Genomic DNA, 27,422 nt, shown 5'->3' with positions numbered 1-27,422 from the left:
TGTAATGTTTATTAACATGTAAAAAAAATATTTCGCAAAGTCTCTGAAAGTAAAAGTTGCGTTTTTCTTTGTTAACGTATGCAGACGCGAACAGACGTACACAGAAACACGCATGCTTGATTTCGACAGCTCCGATAATGTAAACAAAGTAACAGTCCAGAAATATTAAACGATATTGTAAATATATTGCAAATTTATTGAATATTTAACTTTCTCCGGAGACGTTGCAGTTTATATTACATTTAATATATCAGATTGCTACTTTAAGGGGGCGGTTAATCAGGAATTTGTTTACGTTGTCTTCAAGTCCAACGTAAACAAATTCCTGATGAACCGCCCCCTTAAGTAGACATTTTAAATATCCACACTAACGTACTGTACTTACAATAACCCTTATCCCTGAGTGGCTTCCGGGCCTTGATAAGTGGTGACCACCTTGTAAAAAAAAAATCGTTTGTAAAAACAGAAGCTGGACCAAACACAAGAATGGACGTGTGAATTTACTGAAAATCTAAATATGTGTACGTATTGTTCTCCGTCGAAGTTGTTTTGTGTAATGTTTCTGTTTTGTGTTTATATTTGCTGATTAGATAGATATTTAAAGTAGTTAAAAGAAAAAGTTTTGTTTTTCTTTGATAATGTACGTTGATGCGAACACACGTACACAGAAACACGCATGCACGATTACGACAGTTCCAAAAATGTAAACAAAGTAACGGACCAGAAATATAAAAAAATATATAAATATATTGCAAATTTACCGAATATTTATATATAATTAATTTTCTGCGAAGAAGTTGCAGTTTGTATTAAATTTAATATTTCATATTGCAAAGTATGTAAAAACAGAAGTTGTGTGTTTTATTTACAAAAGCACACTGGACCGAACACAAGAATGGACGTGTAAATTTACTGAAGATCTAAATATGTATACGTCTTTTTGTCCGTAGAAGTTGTTTTGTGAAATGGTTGCTTTTTGTATTAGCCCATTACCGGGCCAAATAATGTTTCTTAATGACACCATTTTTTTTTTTTAGCAACTGTTTGTTAATACAGAGAAGAATAGAATTCCATAATATAAGAATATTTAGAGATCAGTCAATGAGAATGGGCGGAATTTGAAAAGGGAGAATTTATTATTTTTGAATCGGGAAATGGAAAGATTATGTTATGTCCACGTGTTTATGATCCAGTTACGAAGGATGCAAATGTAATATCTGTAGACTGTGTTTATTTCCTCTTGATCTTGACTAGGGGCGGTAGGAGGACTTATATTTAGAGGGAACATAGGAACTACTTCCTCTAAAGATGGTGCGATTGTGATGGTGTTGCTCTTAGGATGTAATGTAGGATTTTATTATAACGACCATATGTGTCTAAAATGTTCTAAATTTACATAAGATCGTGGCTAATAGTCTAGACATAATAAATTTGTATGTGGCATCTGTTGTTGCAAACCTACGGTACTTTGGTCTAGAGGGGAATTTCTGCAATCAAAGTATTATATGTGGAGATATATAATTTTTTACAAGTTATTCCCTCTTACTAAGGCCTAAAATCCATTCGAGGATAAGGATTAATGAGTGTATGGTAGTCACTGAGGTAGTAGCATAGTCACCGTTAGTGGGGGGGGGCATTGGGTACAATTGAATTATCTAAAGGGGCGGCTCAACAAAAATTTGTTTACATTGGACTTGAAGATGACCATGTTGAAGCTAACTGGAAAGCAGGTCATCGAAACAGTTTCATAGGTGGACCGTTCTAAGATAGAAGCTTGTTCATGGAATCTGTGTTTAGATTTAGGCACAGATAAGAAGTAGGGGGACTTTTTGATAGTGGTTGTAGCTAGACAAGTACTTTTTTTTCAGTATTTACTTTAACGGCGCTCATTACATGAATATAGATTTTAAGCAGTTGTATAAAAATATAATAATATATAATTATAGCAAATAATTTACATTTAAAAAAATGTGTTTTATTCCATGAAGGAACTCGTGTTTGACCTCCCACAACTATTGACAAAACTTAGCATTTTCTATGCTTTGTCCAGTTTTTCTTTTCATGGCGTTTTTATTAGTGTCTTTTCATCCATCCAACGTCAAACGTTGTTTAGTCCACTTGAAAGAAGAAACTGGTGGGCATAATACAGAATCACGCAGAACGGTACTTTGCTGTATATACGGCTCGATCGCTCTGGTGGGTGGATCTGAATTTGCCATTCACGGGGAAGAATTTCTTTAGACACCTTCAGGGCAGAACAATTTGAATCGGACCGTGAAAGACAAGAAACGGTGACCAATTACTTGGGTGTATTCGTGAACACAAGCTTCCACAAGCTAAAAAGAAAAAAAGAAAAAAAGAGATAGCACAATGAATAGGGTTAACGTTGATTCGTTTAATAATTAATTAAATTAATTAAGATCGTTGGACCTTTATTGTTTTTGATATTCAGAATTTCCTGATAAAAATGTATCCGAGATGGGCATATTTGCAGATGACACCACGCTCTATAAATAGACATGAGAGAACAACGAATGTGCATATATCTAAAACAATGGCAGAAACATTAGAAAACGACTTTGTTTTTCACGGGTTTCATTTTATTTCAATCAAAGTTCTCAAAAATCAAGAGGTTAACACTTGATCTCTATATGAGATACATAGATATTCGAATATTCCATTAAAGTTCTCCTTTATATCTCAAACACTGGGTTAGTAAAGAAGTTAAGAATATTAATTTTTCTTTCCTCAATTAATCAGTTAAATATATTATAGTAAATCTTTCTTGAAGTCTCTAAGTTTTACTGAATTTCAGGACAAGAATTCATCTAGTCTGGTGGAGTGTCCAACTTACTGTTTTTCCTATAACATCACTTGGAAAAGATGCATCGTTCCTTGTAAAAGCTATAGTGAATTAGTCAAAGAAAGGGAATATTATTTGGGCTGCGAATACTTTGTGATTTGGAATATTAACTCAGGGTTTACTTGCAAGGAAAAATATCCTCATTCCAGGCTGTCCTGGAAAACCCTGTACAAAGAGACCTAAGACATTCGAGGACAGTGTCTAGTAGTAGAATGGAGCTGTAAATAGATGGTAACATTTAATGCTACTAAGACTAAGCTTCTTTCCTTTAACAATTACAGGAAACCTTCTCAACAGCCGATTGCTATTACTAATAACGTCCTACGAGAGAGCTCATTGTTAAAACTCTTCTATATCTTAACAAAGCCACCATTCGCCATACATAAGTATTGTTGCCATGTCTGGGTTGTTGCATCTATCAATAGTCTCTCCCTTTTAGACAGGGTCCAAATAAAAGAGTCTCCAATCTGATAGATCCTGCACTGTCAGCCAAGCTCCAACCCCTGTCCCATCTCTGCAATGTTACATCCCTGTGCCTGTGTTACCAATATTTTAATCGAATGTGCTCCTTCAACGTGTGTGTGATTCGCTATCTCTGGTTAAATTTTTTTTTTCTCTCATCAGGATGTAGTAGTAATTTTTCTAACGCACTCACCTCTAGAAGACAGAAGGTCTGCTCTGTCTGCTGTCGATACGTGGGGGTTGGGAGAAGAAGAAGAAGAAGAAGAAGAAGAAGAAGAAGAAGAAGAAGAAGAAGAAGAAGCGGTAGGCGTGGTTGGTTTCATTTGGAAAAGGGCAAGACTAACTGCAAGAATTCCTGAGACTTCAAAGGGATAAAAGATCAAACTTAGGCAGATAGGGGGCTGTGCTTTTGTTCCAAGCAGAAAACCGGTGGTAGAAGTAAAAAGTTTCTTTCAAAATCAGAGCTCCGGGGTGTGAGGCAGAGAGGCCCAACAGTTTTCAAAGGGAGGTTGGTTTCGTTTATTTTCGCAGCCAAGGTTTGATTTGCCATTTTGCTCCACTTTTCAACTCTTGAGTAGTGATAACCAAGCAGCAGCTTCTTTTGAGCAACAGTCCATGGCCGAGCTTTTAGAGCTTAAAGATTTTAAGCTTCTTATCTTTTTTATTTTTGTTGCTAAAAATGATGGAGATAGGAGGCCAGGACCTCTACTATCAAGGTTTGATGGCTGACCCTATCATAGCTGGAGTACCACTTCCAGAGACAGGAAAGTGTACACCATTGTTCACTTCTTCCCGCACGGTTTATAAACAGATTGAAGGACTTGTTTTTATCATGGGTGCCGGCCTGCCAATATTTGTTTTTATTTTTATTTATATTTTTATATATCATTCATCATGGCTAACAACTTTTTATTTTTTTTTTTTATTAAAAGCTGCCCTCTATTAATAAAAGGGTGCCTCCAGTCCCCAATCTGGGAAACGTGTTGAATGGCTTGAACAGATAGCAGATCATTTTTTTTTTAATTATTATACGTATTTGCTCATGGTTTACTTTGAATGAAAAGTATCTTCATGTCAAGACTTCTGACAAACCCCTATACAGAGAGACCGAAAAACACCCGAGGATCGTCATCTAGTAGGTATTACGCACTGATATGATCATTATTGTGGCAGTTTTCTGAGCTTAACTTCTTCTGTGTTGGAAGCAAGTGTTTTCTCTGTTACACCATTGCCATACAGGAGCAACGGACTCTCTTTCTCCTGTTTGATTTTTTAACAGATCCACCCTTTTCTTTTCTAGGTGTGTTGCCTTCACAACGGCTGAGAAGCTCCATCTACCCCCTATAATGTAATCCTCTAGAATATCAGAGGGAGGCTAACAGGTGCTACACATTACCCAAGGTAAGCATCATAGTATCCAAGAAAACTCAAGCTCCAACATGCAATCTACAATGTCGCCGTATACCATTTAAACAAGTTAATAAATTCAAGTTAATAAATTCAGACACCAAATTCAGAATACTCTGAATGTATATATGGTCTGTTCTTTAATACGGTTACTAGCCTGGGTGCTCGGCCTTGCCCGGGTGTTTGGAGGTATATACTGAGAAAAAAAAAAAAGTGGTAGTAGGCAGGCAGACTGGCTCGAACCCATACAGCGAAGGAGGAAAAGAATGTGAAAAAAAATATGTGACGTCTTTGTCGTTGCGTCTATTGCCAAACCAGAAGTGGCAAAGGTTTAAATTAAGGCTAGTCAATGAAAAAGAGGGGACGACTTTCGAAAATATCGGCAAAAAAAGCGACCTCTCCTTGTAGAAAAGTGCCTAGTTGAAGGTGAAGGAATTAATGTTTCTAGCCAATTATTCGATATTTGTTGTCCAAAGGGCCGAGCTTCAAAACGATACTGATCTTGTGAACATCCGTAGCCTCTGTCGAAAGTTTTAGGCAGACATACATACATACATACATACATACATACATACATACATACATACATACATACATACATTTAAACAAACAGGTGAGATTCATATTATAGATGAGTGCTGGACAATCACCAACGGCACAAAGAAGAGACTAGAGGCAACTGAAACTTTGTTCCTAAGAAGAATTTTGAAGATATCCTAGACAGAAAAGAAAACAAATCAAAAGGAATTAAAAATGGCAAACACAGAAAGGTCTCTAATAAGAACATTAGAAAAAGACAAATGAGGTTCATGGGCCATATCTACAGAAAAAGCGGGATAGAATAGATTAGTTTGACGAGAACGATTGTGGGTAGAAGTAGAGGACAACAGTGAGAAACATAATTAATAATAATCTGAACACCTGGGCAACATCAAAAATGATGAGCAACAATGAATTTATGAATAACTCGAGGGAGAAAGATCGATGGAGAGCCATAGCCGTCAATGCCTGTACCAGGCAGGGCACCACTTAAATTGAATATCTATTCATCTGACAATTTTTTTTTCGAAAATTTTTAATTTAAGATGTTTGTTTTCAAAAAGAGAGGAAAAAAGACAAATGCTCGTTAAAACATTTCATTTACTTCAATAAATGTTCCAGTAATTAATGCTTTCTGGTGTATTACTGTATTATTGTGTTAATGTATTTATTTTAATTTTCCTCCAAGGTTTTGTGGTGCTGCTTCATTATAAGAGCAAAATTTGGAAATCAAAAATATTGAATTTTCACATAAAACAAATGATATCTACTTAATGTTCATGTTGCAGTTATAAACATATCCAAAAAATTACGAAAAACGATAAGGTAAGAAATTAATTATAAATTAATTATTAAATTAATAATTAATTTCTTACCTTATCGTTTTTCGTAATTTTTTGGATATGTTTATAACTGCAACATGAAAATTAAGTAGATATCATTTGTTTTATGTGAAATTATTAAATTAATTAATGAAAATAGTTTTTGAAGAAAATTTAGCAAAAACTGAGTTTTGTTAAATCGGCCTAAGGTTTGCAAAGTTTTCAGAAAATAATTACAATTCGAACTCTCCTATTTACTTTTTCAGCAAAACCCAATTTTCACTAATTTTCTTTGAAAACTATTTTCATTAATAATTAATTTTTTTTTTTTAATTTATCATTTTTAAAAATTTTTGGATATGTTCACTATTGCGACATGAAAATTAAGTAGATACCATCGGTTTTTCTTGAAATTTTCGAATTTTGCTCTTATAACTAAAAAGCACCGGTTACATGAATTTCATGATTGTCTCCCCTTGCCCCGAACTCTTCCAAAAATGAAAACCAAAGAAAATAAAAACCCAGTAAGTTGAGATTTTTTTTTCAAAACATCTTATCTGAACGCTCCCAATAATGTCCAAGTGTCGTATTCTTTATACTATAGACATGAAATCGATCAATATAAGGTTAATAGTGACACTAATTACTTTCTTGACATGCCCGACAACCTGTTGTCCCAGTAATTACTTATTCTCTCTCTTTCTCTTTCTCTCTCTCTCTCTTTCTCTTTCTCTCTCTCTCTTTCTCTCTTTCTATCCCCCACCCCTTCTGTGTGTGTGTTTGTGTGTAAAGAAATTCCGATGTTTGTTTGAGAGAGCGATCAAATTGTTTGTTCTCTTTAACATATTATGGTGCTTATCTAGTTTACAACTGAATCTCCAGCAACTTCACATCATCTTGTAGTAAGTTACTGTGGTCTGAAATGCTACCAAAGGCAGGAAAAGTTATTCTTCTGTGATAAAATGCCTTAAAAATTGGTACAAATCTGTTTTCTTCCCGTGCAAACAAAAAGAATGAAGAAAAAGACTAAAAAAAAAAAAATGGTGTTTTTTTTTTTTTTATATGCTTATGATATTAATGTGGGGGAAAACCAGCTCCCCCAAAAAGGGGCTCTACTCTGGAAGTAGGCAAATATAAGATTACCTTAATATAGAAAGATTTCCTCCTCCATTGACTAAGGATGAATTAACTTGAATGTAGCATCATAAACGATACTACACTCTGATCCTGGCCTGTGCCAGGTAAATTTGAAAATCTTAACAAAAAATACTTGTTATTTATAAAACTCACTATGTCTGCCTGTCTGTTCGTTTGTCTCCATTTTTTTTTTTTTTTCAAACTGCATCTCCCCCAAGTCAAAAGGTTGCAGAGCGTTGCTAGGCGGGTCTAATGATTGCTTTTTTATGGAACGTTTTTTATGGATTTTTAGTCAGTAAAATTAGCTGCTAAGGGGCCAAAAAAAGAAGGAACTTGGCAGGCATAAGTCGACTTAAAGTTCTCTTGCACTTGTGCACATATATATACGCTAAGGTTAGTTCATTTTTAGCTATTTCTTATCTAATTGACGATAGCTCAAATGGTAATAACTCAGGTTGGAACACTATAAGTTTTGGTTTTGGTTTCGATTCTAGCTGATGGCATCCAAGTCATATCTATTTACTTTGAAATTACTGCTATGTATTAGGTACAATATAATATGTAATAATCGATAGAGAATTGACTCTATAATAATATATGCGTATTCTGCAACTAGCGTATTTTACAACCAGGCAATGATGAGTGCCCCCTACTGGTCTTAATATATATCAGTGTAACAGTGTTATAGCGATCAAAAACTAAAGGGGAAGTAACTCTAATAAAGGAAGTAAGAGTTATTGGCCTAGTCTTTTTCTTTTCATCTATGTATACATACATGACATAGATGAAAATAAAAGACTAGAGAGTTCCAGGGAGAATGGACAAGATGGCGGCTGCACTAACATGTGCATATCATGCTGTAAATATAATTTGTGTTTCGCCTGTAATAAATAGTATTTAACCTAAAAATGAGCTTGTTTAGTTTTCATTCAAATATTCCATGATTCTGACAACCCATTTCTCAAGACACAACAAACAGAAATGCACATTTTTGTTTAATTAAAGAAAATGTTGTTTTAAGAAAAAAATTAGCTAAAAATGTCACCATTTGATTCAATAATTGATTATGTATGAAATAAAGGTGCTAGTGCAGAGAGTGATCCGCGCTATTTTTTAAATCGTATTTCCACGTTTAATTAAAGTTTTATGATATGTTTTTTTATTCAATTGTAAGGTTAAAGTACAGAATAGGTACAAAACACCTTCCCCTCCCCATGTTAAGAATGGCTTTTTAAATAATAACGTTATTATTTCAGCACGGATCACTCTCTGCATGAGTACCGAAATAAATATTAAAAATGCTGTTCAGTAAAAAAAAAAATCTAAGCAGATATAATCTGCTAGTTTCGTTTGTTTTTGTTTTTTGTTTTTTTTTTTGTGAGGATTTTCTATTTATTTACCGCCGGCTGCTACTGATAATGTGTTTTCTTTACGCTTTCGTCCCATCATGCAATTCTTGAAGATACGTACTTAGAAAAACAGAGTTGTTAAACCTGACACAGCTGTATGGAGCAAGAGTGAGAAAATTGCAGCCCTAGTAGAAGTTAGCATCCCCAATGATGCTGGCTTGAACAGAGCTGAGGGGGAAAATACCAAGGTCTTATCTATGAGATGAAAAGAAACTGGAATTTTGGGAAGATCTCTATCACTTTAGTTATCATAGAAGAAACTAGATTTATGAAAAAGAATTTCAAAATCTACCTGGCAAATATATCCCAACTGCAAGACAGATTCAAACAATTGAATTTAAAATGACGGTTAGAATCTTTAAAAGGTTTCCCGGTTGGACTGTATAAGATAGCGAGTGAATGTCTGGCAACTTCCAGGATGCCTCATCCTCACCTAGAACAAAATGATAAGAAAAATTAAGAAAGTAAGCATGGCTAATCATTAAGACACCATGGTGTCATGTTTCACAGCAATAAAAGGGAGATAACTTTTGGTGTCACAGGAGTTACGGCCCCTGTGGACATCCGCGTTTTTGCTATCTTTGAAAATCTACAAAGAGAATTGGGTGCTCGTTTTCTCCTGGTGTCGTTTGTTCTAGTGATAGCTCGTTGAGGACAGCATTCATCGGCTCTCTCACAAACATTAACCAAATCACTTTCTGTTTTATTATCATCGTCTATGTCATGTCTGATGAAATAATTTCTGCTGATGTATTTTGCCATCTAGCTGCTTTTGGTTCTAAGTCATAGTCGAATTCCGAGTATTGTGATAAAGCGGACATATTTGTTGTTGTTTTGTTTGTTCGTTTGTTTTGTTTTGTTTTGGAGGCATCTTTCTTTTTCTTGTTTTTTTTTTTTTCTTTTTTTTTTTCTTTTTTTTTTTTTTCTTTTTTGCAGCACACTGGTTTTGCTTTCTTTTTTGCGTCCTCTCATTTTTTTTGTTTATCCTGTTTTATTAAACAACTCTGTCCCCGTCACCAGTGTCATATTTGATATATGAAGTAATCAATATGTGCTGAATATCGATTACTACCACAATGAGATAGTAGGATAGATCTTGATTAAAAAGACAATAGAAAAACGAACACACGTCTCAGCTGTGCAGAGCCATTTAAACCCACAAAACAACATGGAATACAATCGGTCTGTATTTCGAAAGATCAAACAAACTGTTCCCAACATAGAAGATTTCTATTGGAAATTAAAAAGAGGTAGCAGCTATGTGCCACTTTGTAGACGCAGATGTCGAAATAAATTCACAAATAATAACAGGCTGTTTATCACAAAAGGTTCGTGAAAATAAATGAATGAAGTCAAATATGTCATTACAGTACAATGGCAACGGTAACAACAAACACCAAAAGCAAACACCAACACAAAAACTATTACTACTACTGTACTAGTGAAGTATACAAACTGTTATGGACATGCAACAATCTCCAACAATATCAGTGCAGAAATTGTAATGGGGAATACCCACATGAACGGGGACTAATATCCTGCCCTGTATTTCAGAACCAGTGTTCCTATTGCTGAAGATATGGACGATTCACCTCTGTCTGTTCCAGAAAGCCAAATGATGAGGATAGACAACAGTAAATAAATTATTACCCATGAACACTAAACATTCAACAGCCAATGAACTGCATTGAAGACAACAGAATTCAACCAACGGTGATGCTATGGAATATGTTTTAATGTATCTTTTGGCAATAGCCATCAAACGCTCAATGCATTAGCTGACCCAGGCACCACCATTAACATTTTGTCTGAAGCAGATTTCAAGTGCTGAAGACCGACACCCCATCTTCGGCTCACAAAAACTGTGATATCTGTATTTGGTGTTTTAGTTCTAGGTCAATTCAGTAGTCTCCTAGAGTTTAGGCATCTCTTACCAGCTGACATACACATAATAAAAAGCCTAGAAAAACCTAGCATCAGCTGGAAACCATAAAAAAACTATAACTACTGTCAGCAAGCTCCTAGTCAACCACATCAGCAACTTTGATACAAACAAGACGGTCCACTGTTAAGTTTCTGAAGGACTAGCCAGAGATATTCAAGTAAACTCAAAAGGAAAAAAAGTCTGCTTACACATAGATGAAACACACCGCCCATTGCTTAGAGGTATGGTAGGGTCCCCTTTTATGTGCGGAAAGATATATAGAAGAATTAACCCACAAAGATGAGAAGTACGAGGTGATTGAAAAAACAGAAAGGCCGACCCCATGGGTATCTCGTTGTGTCAAAAAGGACTAAAATAAAGGGACAGCATCATTCTCAAGGGGCACCAGATATTACTTCCTGAAACACTACAAAACAGAGCTGTCAAAAATAGCACATACAAGACATCATGGAAAGGTCTATTTCGAAAACATGCAGTCCTTAGTAGTGTAAGGAAATGTAGGCAAAGAACATCGTGAAATTTGTGTTCGATGTCCAATAAAAGATTATAAACCATTCTTATTGTATAAACTGCATGGCACAAAATTGAAGTGAAAAACAGGATTTTGTAATGGGATGTGTGCTTAAAATATTAGGAAAACAAAAACGTTTGAGTCAGATGCAATCCGAAATGAAAGTTGATGATGTCATGTTTACATAATAGTGGAAGAGAAAGAAAACATTAAGGTAGCACGAAAAAAAAAAAGATGGAGAGGAAAGTTTAAATAAAGGGTGAGAAAAGGAAAACAAAAGAAGAACAGAAAAGAAAGGAAACGGTAAAGATGTAAGAATGTGAAAAGGAAGAAGAAAAAGGAAAAGGAGAAATGAGAAAGGCAAAGGAGAGAAAGCAAGAAGAGGCAAAGGACGAATACGAATAAAAAACAGAGAGATAGAGAAGGAGAGAGAAGGAATGCCAGAGAAAGAAAAAAGAAGTGTAAAAAAAAAAAAAGAACAAAGTTGGGGAGTGACTACCCTTGACACACGCATGGAGAACAAGTTTGAGCATCGAGAAGGGAAGCTGCGTTCCCACACACAGAGTTTATTTTTTGGGGCCTTAACAGAAAATGTAAGGTTTTACCTGGGTGAGAACATTGTCCAACTATGAGACAAAGTAGGACTTTAACCACTTCAAAGTGAGTAACAAATTATTGCTGTTCTGTATTTGTGATGTTACATGATTTTCATGTTTGTCAATTTGTAATAAAATGTGTATTTATGTACTTGCGAACTGTGTTTGTTAAGTATTTATGCTTGTAAGCATTTCTAGTTTCAGTGATTCAACCGACGATGATACCCCTAACGTGTACAACAGTAGGAGACATTAGGAACTGCCACACCTACAAAATTAGCACTCACAAAGAGAGCCATTGCAAAATGTTCTCACTACCAACAGCCCCATGGCCAGAAGTTAGTACTGACTTTGGACACTTCCAGAATGAAAGTATCTTTTCATTATCACAGGTGAATACTCGCGCAACGTTAATGTTGATGACATCCTAGACTCCATCTCAGCAACATCAGTTATACCCTGTCTGGACAAGATATTCTCCAAAGTTGGGGTCCCAGTATCCTTCAAAATGGAGAATGACCCACCATTCAATAGCTACAATCTCAAAGCCTACACCTCCATCACTGGATTCAAACACAAGAAGAAGCTGCTCTAATCAAAGGTTGAAGCTGAAAGCAGGAATTATTCAAATTCCTGCTAGACTACAGAAGAACGTCACACTGTACCACTGGCATATCCTCAACCTCAATCCTATTTAGTCAGACCATAAAAACCCGTCTGTCACACCTGGTAACACCTATAGTTGGAGACCTTAGCATTATGGAGCGTGACACTCTAAGCCAAGAAAACGATAAAGCAATGCATTGATAAAAAGGCATACGTTGAATCCAATAATATCAGTCTGGGTGACATAGTAATCATAAAAGCACTCACATCTTGAAGGCCCTAACACTCTACCAACCTAACCCAATGAATGTAACAAAGAAAAAAGGATCCATGATTACAGCCACACACCAGGGCAACCAAACTGCAAGAAATGTCAGTTGTTCAAAAAAATTCCTAAGTCACCAACAAAACTCAAGCACAACACACTTTAAACCTCAGGCGTTCATATACCTCTGTACGTGATATTTAATAATTGTCATTTTCTTTCCCTTAAGTTAATAAACGTTGCCTCTTACAGAAAGTTTGACCTATCGGTCCTCACATTATAAATGAACTTTCCCCGATATTTAAAAAAAAAAAAAAAAAAAGCGTTGTAGTATTTCAAATTTCAATAAAAGGGAGATAATTTCTGGTGTTACAGGAGTACACCCGGGGTTTTGTTCTCTTTCTGAAAATCTACAAACGTGTGGATATTTTTCTATCTCCTTTTAATCTAGACCAATCCAGCTATTTCACCATAGTAGTAATTGATATTTAGTACATATCGTCGACACATAAAAATATTAAAAGAAGATTAAATGCCCTTTGTTTTGCAAGCCTTATTTTTCCTTTTTTTTTTTTTTTTTTTTGCTCGTGAATTTTGGAAGTGTTCTTTAATAATTAGGCACGTGCAAAATGAATGCCGATGCTCAAAATGAATAAACATTTTGACCCCTACCTTTACTTAAAAATTCACCAAAATCCAGGAAATTAACCAATTTTAATGAAATTTTCAGTATTTATCGTATAATGATCACGAAATATAATGAACCCATTATTTTTATTTGAATCTTAGTGAAAATGTATTATTTTGTTTAAACAAAAAACACCTTTACTAAAGTTATGGTTTTCAGTAGTAAAAAAATTAAGGAATTTATTTTTACCTTTATTATGAAAATAAAACATCGTAAATTGTAACAATAAAATAAGAAAAATTATTTTTTTCAGGGACATTACGAAAAAGCCCAAAAGTCCGTATTAATGAATTCGATATAACTTGAAGAAAAAATTACTTTCTCGAACTACCGATATTATCATTGAATTAAGCATTGTTTATTTAATATTTTCACACAGAAAAAATTTTAATTGCGAAAAATATTTCTACTTTATTTTAGATCGCATGTTTTGCGTAATTTTATATGTAAGATTCTAATATTTTCCTTGCTTGAATGAACATGTAACTTTCAGCATAAAACAACTTTTATATAATCTTGAAAAATAAATTATTCTTTTTTTAATTTAAAAGCAGGAATACAGAAAAATAATTAAATTAATTAAAAAATGATAAAAAAAATCATACAAATGGTCACGATAGGAATGTACAGATGCACGGCTAGGGAAAAAAGAAAAACAACACTCCCTCCAACTACTTAACGTCATTTTCAGACAGCCTTTTGATTTTCTGACATTTTCGGCGTCCGTAGAATCCATGCTTAAATGACTTTGTTTTTGTTTCTGCGAAGCCAGAATCTCTCACTTTTGGTGGCTAATCATGGTATTGTTTTGTACAAACAAAGTGTTTTATTTTATTTTATTCAATATATTAGGACTTTACTAATTATCTTTGAAATAGACCAAGAAAACTAATATTTATCGTTCAAAGGATTTTTACAATGAATTTATTTAACTTCAAAGTTTAGCTGAACTTGTCATTTTTCGTTATAACTTTTTTTGTGTGTGTGTGTGTGTGTGTGTGTGTGTGTGTGTGTGTGTGTGTGTGTGTGTGTGTGTGTGTGTGCACAAATACTTTTTTTCCTTTTTGGAAATGAAAAAGTGGTCAGAAACCTACAGAAATTATGATAAACCGGCTTTCAAAACTATGTCCCCTTATCTTTTTTCTGCCAATATTGCTTGTTAATAAAAGTTTTAAAGAGTAAAATTTAAAAAAAAAAAATAAAAAAATAAAAAATTTTTAAAAAGAAAAAAAAAAGAAAATATTTCTGCATTTTTAATTTACCATTTTAATAGTATGCCCAATTATTAGTGAAAAAAATGGATACTTGTTATTTCACTAACTGGTCGCCCGGCATTGCCCGGTCGTAAAATATACATAAATATTATATTTTAATTCATGCAGAAAAAAAAAAAAAACAGAAAAGAAACTGAGACATGTGTATGTGAGTATTATGTTTTTTCTAAACAGCTAATTTCTTGTAAGTAAAAAAAAAAAAAATCGAGCTGAGATCGAAACCAAAACCTAACGACTGTGAATCAAATGCGATAACCATTAAGCCAAATGGATACCATCTTTAAAAAGTGTTTTGAACCCACCTATTCTTTATATAATGAATCTCTCATGTGAACTATTTACACATTCACATTTATGAAATAGAAAACAGATAAAAATTCGACGAGCCCCATTTACCAATTTTGATCACTTAGAAGCCCTCTTTTCTGGATGAAAACCGATTAAAAAGTTTTTCCACGGTCTGAATACCCTAAATACCAAATTTTAAGTCTGTCGATCAAAAATTCGTTGAGTATATAGGTTGAGAATTGTCCCCACACATACACACATTTTCACTTTTATAGTTATACTAGCAGGCTGCCCGACCTTGCCCAGTTGTAAAATATGCATAAATATTGTATTTTAATTAATACTGATTTCTTATTTATTATAAACAGAAATACCAATCTAGATAGGTACCCCGTTTATTTTTTTATTTATTTTTCTATTTCTTTCTTTATTTATTTACTAGTGGGGGGGGGGCTTTGCCCGGTCATAAAATACGCTTAAATATGATATTTTAATTTGTCCAGATTTTGTACATATTATTAGTCGTGATTTCAAAATTGAAAAAAGTATTTTGGTCCCATTAGCTAGAATCGAAATCGAAAACCAAACTAGCATTCAAAGCTGATGACGTTACCACTGTACCAACGTGACACGCATATGAACTGATTAAAAATAAACTAAGATTAATGTACAAAATGTGTAACGATTTTTTTTTTTTTTCAATTTTAACCTCTTTTTGACCCTTTAATAAAACAACGGTCCATACAAAAATCAAATGATTTAGGCCCCTAGCGCCGTTCTGCTACTTTTAGTTTCGGAAGAGATCGAGTTTGCAAATATGGAGACAGACAGACATGCATAGTGAATTTTATCAATTAGATTTCCACTTTTATATGATAATTTGTTGAGAATAGTTTTCCAGGTTTCATCGACATATAATTGCAGTTCAGGGGAAGTAACTTTACAATTTCTTCAGTACTATTTAAGTTACTCCCCTTGATCTTAAGATTCTTTTGCACCGTTACTGTAAAATAATCGTTTTATTTTCTTAAAATGAAGATGGCGATACTTTTGCAGTTTCCCATCCAAAATGGCGAACTGTTATGACGCTAATTAATCGTCTGCTATTTTAAAGGGTTACATTTCGTTATATTTCGGATCCATTTATGATAAAACTAGAAGAGAGACTCGATGTTGTCCGGGATTGCATGAGGATCAACGAATGTTTCCACACTTCCAAAACTTTTATTATTGAAATCAATGAAATCGACCATATTTCAATCAAATCGATTGATTGTCTGCTCTAATTGGGGACCTACTTCCGTGACTAGGGAGAAAACTTCACATGTCTCCTCGCAATCACTTAATTCACAATATATTGTAGTCTACATTGCACTGTAGAGAACCTTCTGTTGATTTTATAAAATTATTTTTATATAATGACTTGAATTTAAGTTTAAAATGCAAAAGTCAGATATCATGGTTCAATTATCCTCTAAACAGAAACATTCATTTCGAACGCGCCGCTGTCATATCAAAGAACCTACTGTTGATTGTATATGACAAATCCTTATGCTCATGTGGTGATAAAACTTCTCGAATGCAACTGTGATGTTAGGTTGTAGAAGGGTGTTAACTTTGGTCACAATCGTACTACTCCTCATTTAATCAAATTTTTTTGATTACCTGTTTCTACATAAAACATATCTAAGAACACTCCGAAACACATAAAGTATGTTTGTGTGAATTTTTTTTTAAAAAAGCTGTTTCGGGGTCTATAGGGAACAAAATAACAAACACACACATACACAGAAAGTGCCTATTATATATGAGAAGAGACTTGCACGAAAGGTCAAAATTTACTAACAAAGTTAGTGTTGAGAAAAAGATTGAAAATGTGTTGATTACTTTTCTTTCAAGAAAACAAAAGCCAGAATGGTTTTCTAATTAATTTTCCCTTTGAAAAATTTGTATATAGAGTATGCAGACATTTTTAATCGGTTTCGACCCCCCCCCCCCCAAAAAAAAAAACTGTTGCTAAGAGATCAAAATTGAAAAATTGGCAAATGTGGATCGTCGGATTTTTATCTGTTTGCTTACTGTTTAACGAATACGCATGCATGAACTGTTAACATGACAGATCCATTATGTTAAGAATTAGTAGGTTTGAAAACACGTTTTAAAGATCGTATCCAGTTGACTCACAGTCTTTAGGTTTTGATCAGCTTGAGTATTTTATTTATTTATTTTTTTTGCTTACAAGAAGTGAACTGTTTAGAAAAAACATAACACTCACATACACATGTCTCAGTTTATTTCCATATTTTTTTTTACTTTACTTTTTAAGAGTTTAACATTACATTTAATACCTACAGTATTTCTGCTTATAATAAATAAAAATTCTGCGTTAATTAAAATATAATATTTATGCATATTTTACGACCGGCAGACTGCTACAGGATGGCCCACTTAAAAATATCCCGATATCTCTAATCTTTCTCTAATCAATTTTTTTTTTTTTTTCAGATAAGCGGCCCACTTAAAAGTAGCCCGATATCTCTAATCTTTCTCTTAACGATCAACTGACACCATAAGAAAAAATGCAATTCTTTTTCCAACAAGATGGTGCTAAATGTCACGCGTCTCACAGATCACTGACACGGGTTCATGACATGTTTACGGAAGAGAGAACAATAAGCAAAATGTTATGGCCACCATGTTCCCTGGACTTGCCATCATGTGATTTTTATCTTTAAAACTTTAAAACAAGTTTATGCAAATAATCCTCACAATCTATGCCAACTAAAGAACATTACCAATGCTATCCTGTGAATCACCAGAGAAGATCTACAGGCAGTATCTGCAAATGTTGTTAAACGTGCCCAGAAATGCACAGATGTCAATGGGAAGCACTTTAAGCATCTTTTATAACACTATAGGTAATTTAAACAATAAAAGAATGTTTCTCCTCTCGACTACATTTTCTGGGCTACTTTAAGTGGGCCACCCCGTAGTATATACATAATATCATATTTATTTATAGAGGCACCATTCACTCATGCATGGATTATTGTTGCCACATCTAGACTGCTACATTTATTAGTCTCTCACTCTTAGACAGGGTCCAAAATGGAGTCTCAAATGTAATAGTTCCCGCACTATCAGCCAAGCTCTAATTCTGTCCCATCGCCATAATGTTGTATTCCTGTGTCTGTTTTGCAATGGAATGTGCTCTGATGAACTCACCACCCTTGTTCAGCCTCTCGATGTACAAGCGCCTGAGTAACCCGACAAGCAGCAAAATTCCACCCCTTCACTGTTAGGATCTCTAGATGACGAAAAGCCTTCTACTCTATTAGTTTATTCCCTCGGACTGATAGACTTTTGAATTCTCTCTGTTTCCTGCTTCTCTGTACTTGCATGTAGAAGTTTTTTTTATATATAAAGGAGTCAACACTTATCAAGGCCTAGGGGCCACTCGATGATAAGGGTTAATAAGTGTACAGTAGTCAATGGGAAAGTGTCGTAGTAATCGTTAGTAGTGGGAGTTGGGTAAATTAGATTGCTTAAGATAATCAAGAACTTGTTCACGTTGTTCGTTGGACTTGAAACAACCATGTTGTAGTCAGTTGGAAAGCAGGAAAGCGGAACAGAGTTCCACAGGCGTGCACTTCTAGGAAAGAAGCTTTGTTCATAGAATCTACATTTAGGTTTGGTTTAAGCACAGATAAAGAGTAGGGGAAATTATTGATAATGGTTTCAGATAGATGAGTGTTTTTGGTGAAAGTCAGGCCAGGGGAGACCATACATTGGAGCTCAGATGTAAAGTTTAAATGTAATGTGAACAGATATCTGCTTAACTCCCCACAGTTTTCTGTTAGACACGATCCTAAATAGTAGGCCTTTACATCCAAGTGGCAATATACCTTGTTTGGAGTAAAAAAAATGGAGTGTCAGCTGCAAAAATTAAGGAGGAAAAGAATCTCCATGGTTATGGCAATATAAACTGTACATGTCATTTGCTTCTAAAAATAAGTCTGAATTTATTTTTTTTAAATAAGACAAAAAAAAAACAAGACAAACAACTTCTTTTTTGTTATTTCTTTTTTTTTTTTTTACTAATGGGTCACTTCTTATCAAGACCTAAAAACACTCAAGGTTAAAGGCGAATGAGATGGATAGATTGTCAGTTGAATGATGATAAATGTTATGAGAGAATTGGAAATCTCCACAGAGTACCCACATGAAACGACAGCTTACTCAGAAAACAGCAATGCTTTCCTGTTTTTCAGAAACATCGCTCATGGAATCCAATAATTGAAAGATAAAATTGGAGGAGAGTAGCAAATTACGAGGTTGACAAAAGTAACATTTCATACATGAAGAAAAAAAAATTTAAGAAAATGCTAATCTAATTACTAAACAGATTTAAAAATCAAGTTCAATTTTTTTTCATTCTAAAATATAAACCAGAAAAACTTTATATTTCTGCCTGTTTAATCATATTTCATTTAAAGTCCATTTTACACGCTGATATGTGTTTTACGGCTTTTAGAAATTCACTTTCTCCCATATTATCTTTGAAGTTCTCCTGTGAACTGACTCTTCTACCTCAATTATTCTACATCTACTAACCTCAAAACTCATCTATTTTTTCAATGTGACCATACCAACAAAGTCTCCTGTTCTTCACACCTCTCCCAATACTGTCCACACTTAATCTTCCTCTGAAGTTATCAGCTCTATTTCTATCTTTAAGACCCACATCACACACCCATCATATCATTCTCATATAATTTTTCTTAATTCAAACGCTCACTGGCCATATTTCACTTCTACACATCATCACACTTCATAAACCTGCCTGATAGATTCTTTGATCAACAGTGGTAATGCTCTGCTGGTTAGTAATGGCAAAGGTTTCCTGAACTGCCTCCGTCCATTCTTAACTATAGCAATCACACTAGCACCTGCTCTGCCATGCGCTCTAATGGTATCAGCAACGTAATAAAATGTCTGTCTTTCATAAATCACGGTAGAAGCAAGTCTCCTCTGTACAGTGAACGTCAACTTAAATAGCTAACTAAATTAAAGGTTGGATTTCTGATGAGGGTCACATTGCAGTTGAAAATTAAAACATGGTAAGACACAAACACTAGCTTACCTGTGTTTTGGCATTGACCGGGAAAGTAGATTAACCCAAGAAATTCTACACCCAACTTTGAACGATTCGGCACAAACACAGACTCCACTGTGTTAAAAACAGATCCCCATAATTTTATTATTTTATTTATAGGCAGAGATCAAATATTAAAAAAAATAAAATATTTTAAAATCTGTTTTTTCTCTCTCTGCCTTGAGGGTTCCATGTTAGTTCAACATCTCCTTCATGTCCAGGATGATCTCCAACTGGTTCAGGCAGACCAAACATGTTGCAATTCATGCCATTTTCCATGAATAAGGTATTCAGAAAGTGGAGAGCAACATTTTCAACAGTTATGTTATCATATCTAAGCAGCAGATCTTCGATCATAAAATGCTTATTCTCATTCCATAAATGCAGAGCATTCACGGGCTGGTTGAAGACACACATCATTTTTAATTTTTAATTAACGAAAACTGCGTTTCCCTCTCTCTCTCTCTCTCAAACAAATGTAAAGAAAAATAAATAAGCTAAAAATTAAATAAAACTTTTGAAAATATTTTTAAATAAACATATTTATAAAACATAAATGAAGATGTATTTATTGAGAATATTTGGAGCACTAATATCGTGATTTTGGTATATACATATTTACATACATTTTACCTACCGTACTCTTCATTTACTATTTAAAAAAAAAATAGTACACAGGGTGGATTCGTCGGCCAGGGCAGTAAAGGGTTAATGTAAATGTTTCAAGGTACGGATATGTGATGGGATAATGTGTATGTGAAAAAAAAAGAAAAGAAAACGTGAAATTTTCACGGGTCCAGCTAGTTATTAGTAATAGTATTATCACAAATACCATGATTTGTTAAGCAACCAAAGCCAGTATCCCTATAGATAATTATCTTGTTCATGTGACCTATGGTGGTAACTTGAACAGGAGAAAATTCAAGGCATAATTAGATTTACCCACAGAATATCTATAACTCCACCCACCCAAATTTAAAAATTCTAAACAGAAGTTGTAAACATGACTATATTTGAAGTTAGCAGACCCGTGTCCCGGCTTTGCCCAGAAAAGTAAATTAACTGAAGAAATTCCATGCCCAACCTCATTCATTGTTCGTTGTTAAGCAGTTGAAGCCAGTATCCCTACAGATAATTATTTTGGATTGATCTATGGTGGCAATCTGGGCCGGAAAAAATTAATTTTACTTTATTGGATATTTTACAAATCTAATAAAAATGTTGTCTGGTAGCCACAATTTCAAAATGAAAATTGTTAGAAAAATTGCAGTTAGAAATAATAAAGTAATTATTTAGAAACCCATTCTTAACATGTTAATTATTCTGTATCTTCATGTAACAATTTTATAAATAAAAGATACTGCAAAGATTGAATTTAACTTGAAAATCATATCCAACAAAATAGCACAGTCTGTAAACTGCAGAAGTGCCAAAACCTGATTACGCATGTAGATTTATGGATGAGTGTTTTTATTTTTTTATTTAAAGTAACAAACAATTTATTATTATCTATTTTTTTTATATTAAATTACTAGCTGACTAATGTCCTGGCGTTGCTTGGGAAAATAGATTAAATCAATAAATTCCATGCCCAACCTTGAACAATTCGGCACAATCTCATTCACGTGACTGCTTGTTTGTACTGATCTATGGTGGTAACTTAAACATGATAAAATTCACTTTTCTTTGTTGGATATTTTTCTAATTGAATAAAAATGTCGCCTGGTATCTATGATTGCAAAATGAAAATTGTTAGAAGAATTAAACTAACTAAATTAAAGATGGGGTTTCAGATGAAGGCCGCATCGCAGTTGAATATGATGAAAAATGGTAAGGTCTTTGTCTTTGTGGTTAGTATGATTTTCCAGAAAGTTAGTTGCTGTTTTTCCATATGATTGATTTTTGCGGATGTAACCCCTTCTGAACCTTACATGTTTGACAACATTCCTCATAGCCCAATGGTTAGATATGTGACTGTGTTTTACTTGAGGTTTCAAAAGTCAGTCTTGAAGATGTCTATTAGATGAATCTCTCGACTTGAATTTCTAGTAACGGATGACCCAAATCTTCTATCATTTTTCTCCATCTCTCCTGAACACTAACCTAGTTGTTTTAAGCTTGTGCTAGATTAACACACATGCTCAGAAACACTTTTGTTTTAATGTTTTTACAATTAAAAAATAGCTACATGTAATTTTTTTTTAATAAGAGACAAAAAATAACACTAACGGCCTCCAGAGGAACATTGAACTGAAACCAGCCATCCCAGAGACCCCAGCAGGTTTCATCCCTTCCCTCGAAATTAGGTAGTGCTCGTTTTGTCTTTGGGTGATACCACATACAGTGTCACACTAAACCTGTTCCTTTCATACGTCAGTATAATTGGAACACTGAATTTACAAATAAGTCAAACATTTTAAAGAAAAAGAAAAATAATAAAAAACAAACAAAAGCATCTTAATAAAAATAAAGGTATTTGTTCTTCAGGATTTGGTTACATTCGAAAAGGTTCAAAAGGCAGCACGCAGCCTTTAGCGTTCACAGTCTATATGGTCCAAATCGAAAATTAAAAAATACAGTATCACATTTGTGTTATTTGGATTATTCAAACTACAGTTCTCATCTTCGGTGTTATTTTTCACAATTTTTCGATGGACGTAACCTCCAACCTTCTTCAAGTGTATCTTTTTGTACTCAGGAATCTTTCTGTTAAATTTGGGAATCTGCACGGAATTTCAAACAGAATCATTTATTTAATCCATGGGACTCTCGTTTTTTTTATTACATTCCTACTTTGGCAGCATTCACCCAGATGGGTTGAACCAGCCCCCTCCTATACGACACACACAGCATTCCAGATAAACACAAACCATGAACAATGGTCTACAGTGGCCTAGATAGTTATAGTCAGCCAGTCCTGGAACCAGTGGTAAACACTGTATACCTGTGAACCAGAGGTTTGAGAACATCACCAACATGACCTACCACAACACCTTCCACAACACTAAAGCTAGCCTGATCGCTACCATCTACCAAGTATTTGCTGAGCTCCCATCGGCACTTGTGGAAAAGACATACTCCGATGTTCCAGACCCGTATTGAGGTGGTGCTGGAGGCTGAAGGCAGCTACATTGAATAGATGTCAGCTCTACTACATAATCAAGTTACCTGAATTGATTTTTTCAATAAAAGTTTTAAAATAAAGCGGTAGTGCTGTCTTCTTTAGGAAGACAACTTTATCGTTCCACCCTGTACTTGGTGAAATTTACTTATAAGTTACACTCTTCTGGAGGTTGCAGGTTCAATCCTCAGTGCGGGTGATGCTCAAAGATACAATTGCAGATTTCTTAGGACTTCTACTGAATCATGGCTGATGGAACGAGAGCATGCTACTTCCATGGATTAAATAAAGGGTTCCGTCTGAAATTCTGTGCAGATTACCAAGTTCGACAGAATGATTCCAGAATTCGACAAGATACACCTGAAGAAGGTCAGAGGTTACATTATCAGAAATGTTGTGAAAATAACACGATGAGAACAGTAGTCCGAATAATCCTAATAATACAAATTATTAATCCTCATCTCAAAAATTCAGAAACATTTTCTGACCTGGTAATTTGAATGCAAAACAAAAAAGATGATGGCATTTCCCAGTTCTAAAGACACCATTTACTCATTCCACACACCCCCCCTCTATTGATTCGAAATATGTCTTGATATTTTTTCTACATTCAACCGGGTAAATGACACATTTTATTGTGTTCTTTAAGTTTATTCATTATTCGTTAATATTTTATGCTGAGTCATCATTCTTTTTGTTAATTTTATTCAACAAAGGTAAAGTTTGTTAATCAGACCAAAGCGTCTTCGACAACACAGGATATGCCATAAGTCTGTTATTCATAAATCAAGGTAGAGAAAGAGCTTCGTCCGCATAATGAAAATCAGTTCAAATATTTAGCAAAATGAAAGGTCGGGTTTCTGATGAAGGCCGCATCGCAGTTGAAAATGATGAAACATTGTAAGGCACAGGTATTAAAAGGATGAGGGGAGGGGGTTGGTTCGTTTTGTTTTAAATGATGTCTTTGTTTTTGTGATTAGCCTGATATTTCCAGATGGTTAGTGGCAGTTTTCTTTCTTTTTTTTTCTGTGAGATTCTCTTTTTCGTTTGTTTTTAGACAAAAACACACACAAAAAAAAGATTCTGCAGAAATGATCAACTACCTTCCACTGATGGAACCATAATCTGTAAAAAGAAAAGAAAAACAAAAAATCAATGCAAATAACATAAAAAAAAAATCTCTGAAATTTTCAGACAATAGATAGACATCATTATAAAAGCAATAAATTATTTTTAATGATATTATTTTGCTTGTACAAGAGTTGTTCCAAAAGTAAAGTCTCCTTTTTTTTTTTTAACTTAAAATGTTGAAAAGTTACAAAGATGGGAGTGATACCATTAAAACGAGCAACCTTTTGTGCTCCAAAATTTATTTTTCTACATAGTCACCATCATTCTCAATACACTTTTGCAAGGAATTCAATGACGTATCTCTGCTTCTGATGCACATCCATGACAGGGGTCACTTTCTTAGAGTCTCATATCGTCAATATCTGCAACAGAGAGATGAAACTTACAGGTCATGAATGCACAATTTTAGTCATCATAACAATGAAATTTGCAATTCCCTTTGATCCATTCAGGCAGAATAAAACTATAAGAGGCATTACTTTTGGAACGCCCCCTCCTAATAACTTTTATGTAAGGCTTAATAATATTAAACAAAAAATGCCTTGCTTTTCTTTTCTCCTGTAAAAGTAATTGCAATTTTCAGTTAAAAATTCTTTGAATTAATAAAACGAATATGTTATGTTTTTATTTATTGAAAATAATAAGTATGATAACTTATATTTTTTAAAATAAAAAAAAAATATATCCTCTTTCTCTTTTTTCTGTAAAATTAATTGTCAGCTACCTATTTTCTATTAATTATATAAAATAAAAGTTTTAACTATTATATTCAATTTATTTATTGTAAAAAAAAAAAAATAATTTAAATCGTTTCAGAATAAATACTCTCTTCTTTCTTACCCCAAATTGTCAGTTTAATATTCTTGAAATAAATGAATGTTTGACAATCGGTCAATCTCACCTATTACAAAAAGGGGTGACAGGTGGTAATGTACGCACAAACATGAAAACAAAGATGGGATTAAAAATGATGAAATTGAGATGAATTTCTCAACCGTTAAAATGTGGTGAATATTTTGCTGATAGTTGATGAATGTTTCAAACTGTTTTTGGACCATCTTGCATAAATCGAGCATCAGTTTTTGAGTGGCATAAGAGATACAAGGAAGGCAGGTATCTATGAGGGAGGATGAGAGGTGTGGGAGGAGTAAGGAAGTCAGAACAGCAGAGTTGATTGGCCAAATAAAGAATTTCATCGATAAGGACCATCATGTGTCTATAGAGACAATAAGTGCACAGTTTGATGTCAGTGTGGGAACTGTACACGCAATTATTTGTGAGGAACTGAAAATGCAGAAGATTTGCACAAATGCACCAGTCCACAACTCTATCTTTATCACAGACTATTTGACCAAGACGGGCATCAAGTCAGTTCCTCACCTTCCTTATAGTCTAGACCTTACTCCCTGTGACTTTTGGTTATTCCCTAAGCTCAAGGAAAATCTTAGAGGCTGTCGTTATGAGACAATTGAGGAGATGAAAGAAGCTGTGACACCGGGTTATTAACACGCTCACACAAGAGGACTTTCATGGGGCCTTCCAGAAATTGTTGGAACGGTACAACAAGTGTATTGCAGCCGGAGAAGATTACTTCTAAGGAGACAAATTTCATTTGTGTTACCCATATGGAAAATGTCTGGAAACTTATTGAAGGCATATCATCATAGATTCTCTTCAAGTCTCAAAAGAAACAATTTTGTATGAAATTCAAAATACATACACACACAGATATATATATATATATATATATATATATATATATATATATATATATATATATATATATAGCTCATGAAATTACAAAATTTATGATATAATTAATATTTTGTAATCATTCTCTGAAAAAAATTCAACACCAAATATCATTTACCCTTGTATACATGTTTCAGAGATTTATTGTTTATAATTTATTGTTTATAATTTTCAAAAGTTGTTGGAACGTTACAACAAGTGCATTGCAGCTGGAGAAGATTACTTCAAAAGGGAATAAAGTTTCATGTGTGTACTATCAATAAAAGTGTCCATACAAAAAAGTCTGGAAACTTATTGAAGGCACCTCATAGTTCTTTTTGTTTATTTTTAAATCATCAACAAGATCATGGTTTCTATTTAAAGTGCTGCAACACCAGGTAACATCTTGCACCTGTTCTTTACACGACCCCACCCAAAGAGTTGATAGATGCCAAACATAGAAAAGAGCTTAACAAATGTTTCATGCAGTCAATTCACTTCTAATTCACTCAAGCCAGGTTTTTCTCACCCTACTATGCTCTCTAATGCCTGATGGGATATGTAGGCAAGTCATGATGTTGATGCATGAGATAGTATGCTGTGCATGAGCAAACCGCCTGAGATGTTGAACACAAAAGGCATCCAAAATTCCATCCCTACCAAGCTTTTGATGAAGCAAAGTTAAAAAGATCGTTTCCTCCAGTTTACGCATCCACCTCATCATGGTTGATAAAGTAGTAGCAGTAGCAGAAAAGAAGACAAGTAATAAGATGATGTAAATAAATAAATGATGTAAATAAAAAAGAAATGTTTGCAAATCCACCTCATCATGGCAAGAACATTATGCCAAGATCATAGCAGATCAAAAATGTTTGGGGTCCATGACTCAGGTAAAATATCTTAAGCAATTCTTAATTTAAAGAATTCAATTATTTTCAAAATAGACTTCGTAGCCTAGTCGGGGATCCCCTTTTCTCTTCCCTGTAACCTCTTTCTCACAGAAGAGACATTGCGAGCCTGTCTCTGCTTTATCGTTATTTTCATGGCAAGTGCTCAGCTGAGCTCTAATCTATAGTCCCCCCTTGTCAAACTCTCACGAGAAACACTTGTCTAGCTGAAAACACTATCAATAATTTCCCCCACTCTTTATCTGTGCCTAAACCTAAATGTAGATTCCATGAACAAAGTTTATTTCTTAAAACTGCACACATATAGAACTGTCTCCTGTTTGTCTGCTTTCCAACTGATTATAATTTGGTCGTCTTCAAGTCCAACGTAAACAAGTTCTTAAGTTATCCAATTTACCAAATTTACACTACTAACGATTCCTATGATATTGTCCCATTGACTACTGTACACTCTTTAACCCTTATCCTTGAGTGACCTCTGGGCCTTGATATGTGGTGTCTCCTATGTAAAATAAAAAATTTTTAACGGGGCGGGGGGGGGGGGAAAGATGATGAAAGCCTGGC

The 27,422-nt window shown here is 34.2% G+C and overlaps 1 protein-coding gene across 5 annotated transcripts in view; it reads right to left on the bottom strand.

Annotated features, from left to right (window-relative positions):
• LOC145297707 (uncharacterized) overlaps positions 1-27,422 on the bottom strand; it is a 151,355-nt gene that overhangs the window by 12,891 nt on the left and 111,042 nt on the right. For 2 of the 5 annotated variants that reach the window (XM_080143910.1, XM_080143919.1), the window contains exons 10-11: positions 24,192-24,213; positions 728-2,336 (exon numbers count right to left, since the gene is read on the bottom strand). In XM_080143910.1, coding sequence (XP_080000036.1) covers positions 2,300-2,336; positions 24,192-24,213 — 59 coding nt within the window. In that variant the 3' untranslated portion in view covers positions 728-2,299. Of the gene's footprint in view, positions 1-727; positions 2,337-8,931; positions 9,073-24,191; positions 24,214-27,422 lie in introns of those variants that run through there. The other 3 variants (XM_080143928.1, XM_080143940.1, XR_013870314.1) reach the window with 2 other exon arrangements.

The sequence above is a fragment of the Euprymna scolopes genome, chromosome 2, assembly GCF_053919585.1.
Source record: "Euprymna scolopes isolate OS-2025 chromosome 2, ASM5391958v1, whole genome shotgun sequence".
NCBI classification, from domain to species: domain Eukaryota; kingdom Metazoa; phylum Mollusca; class Cephalopoda; order Sepiida; family Sepiolidae; genus Euprymna; species Euprymna scolopes.
The sequence above is the reverse complement of the archived record's forward strand: the minus strand, read 5'-3'. Positions and strand labels throughout refer to the sequence as shown.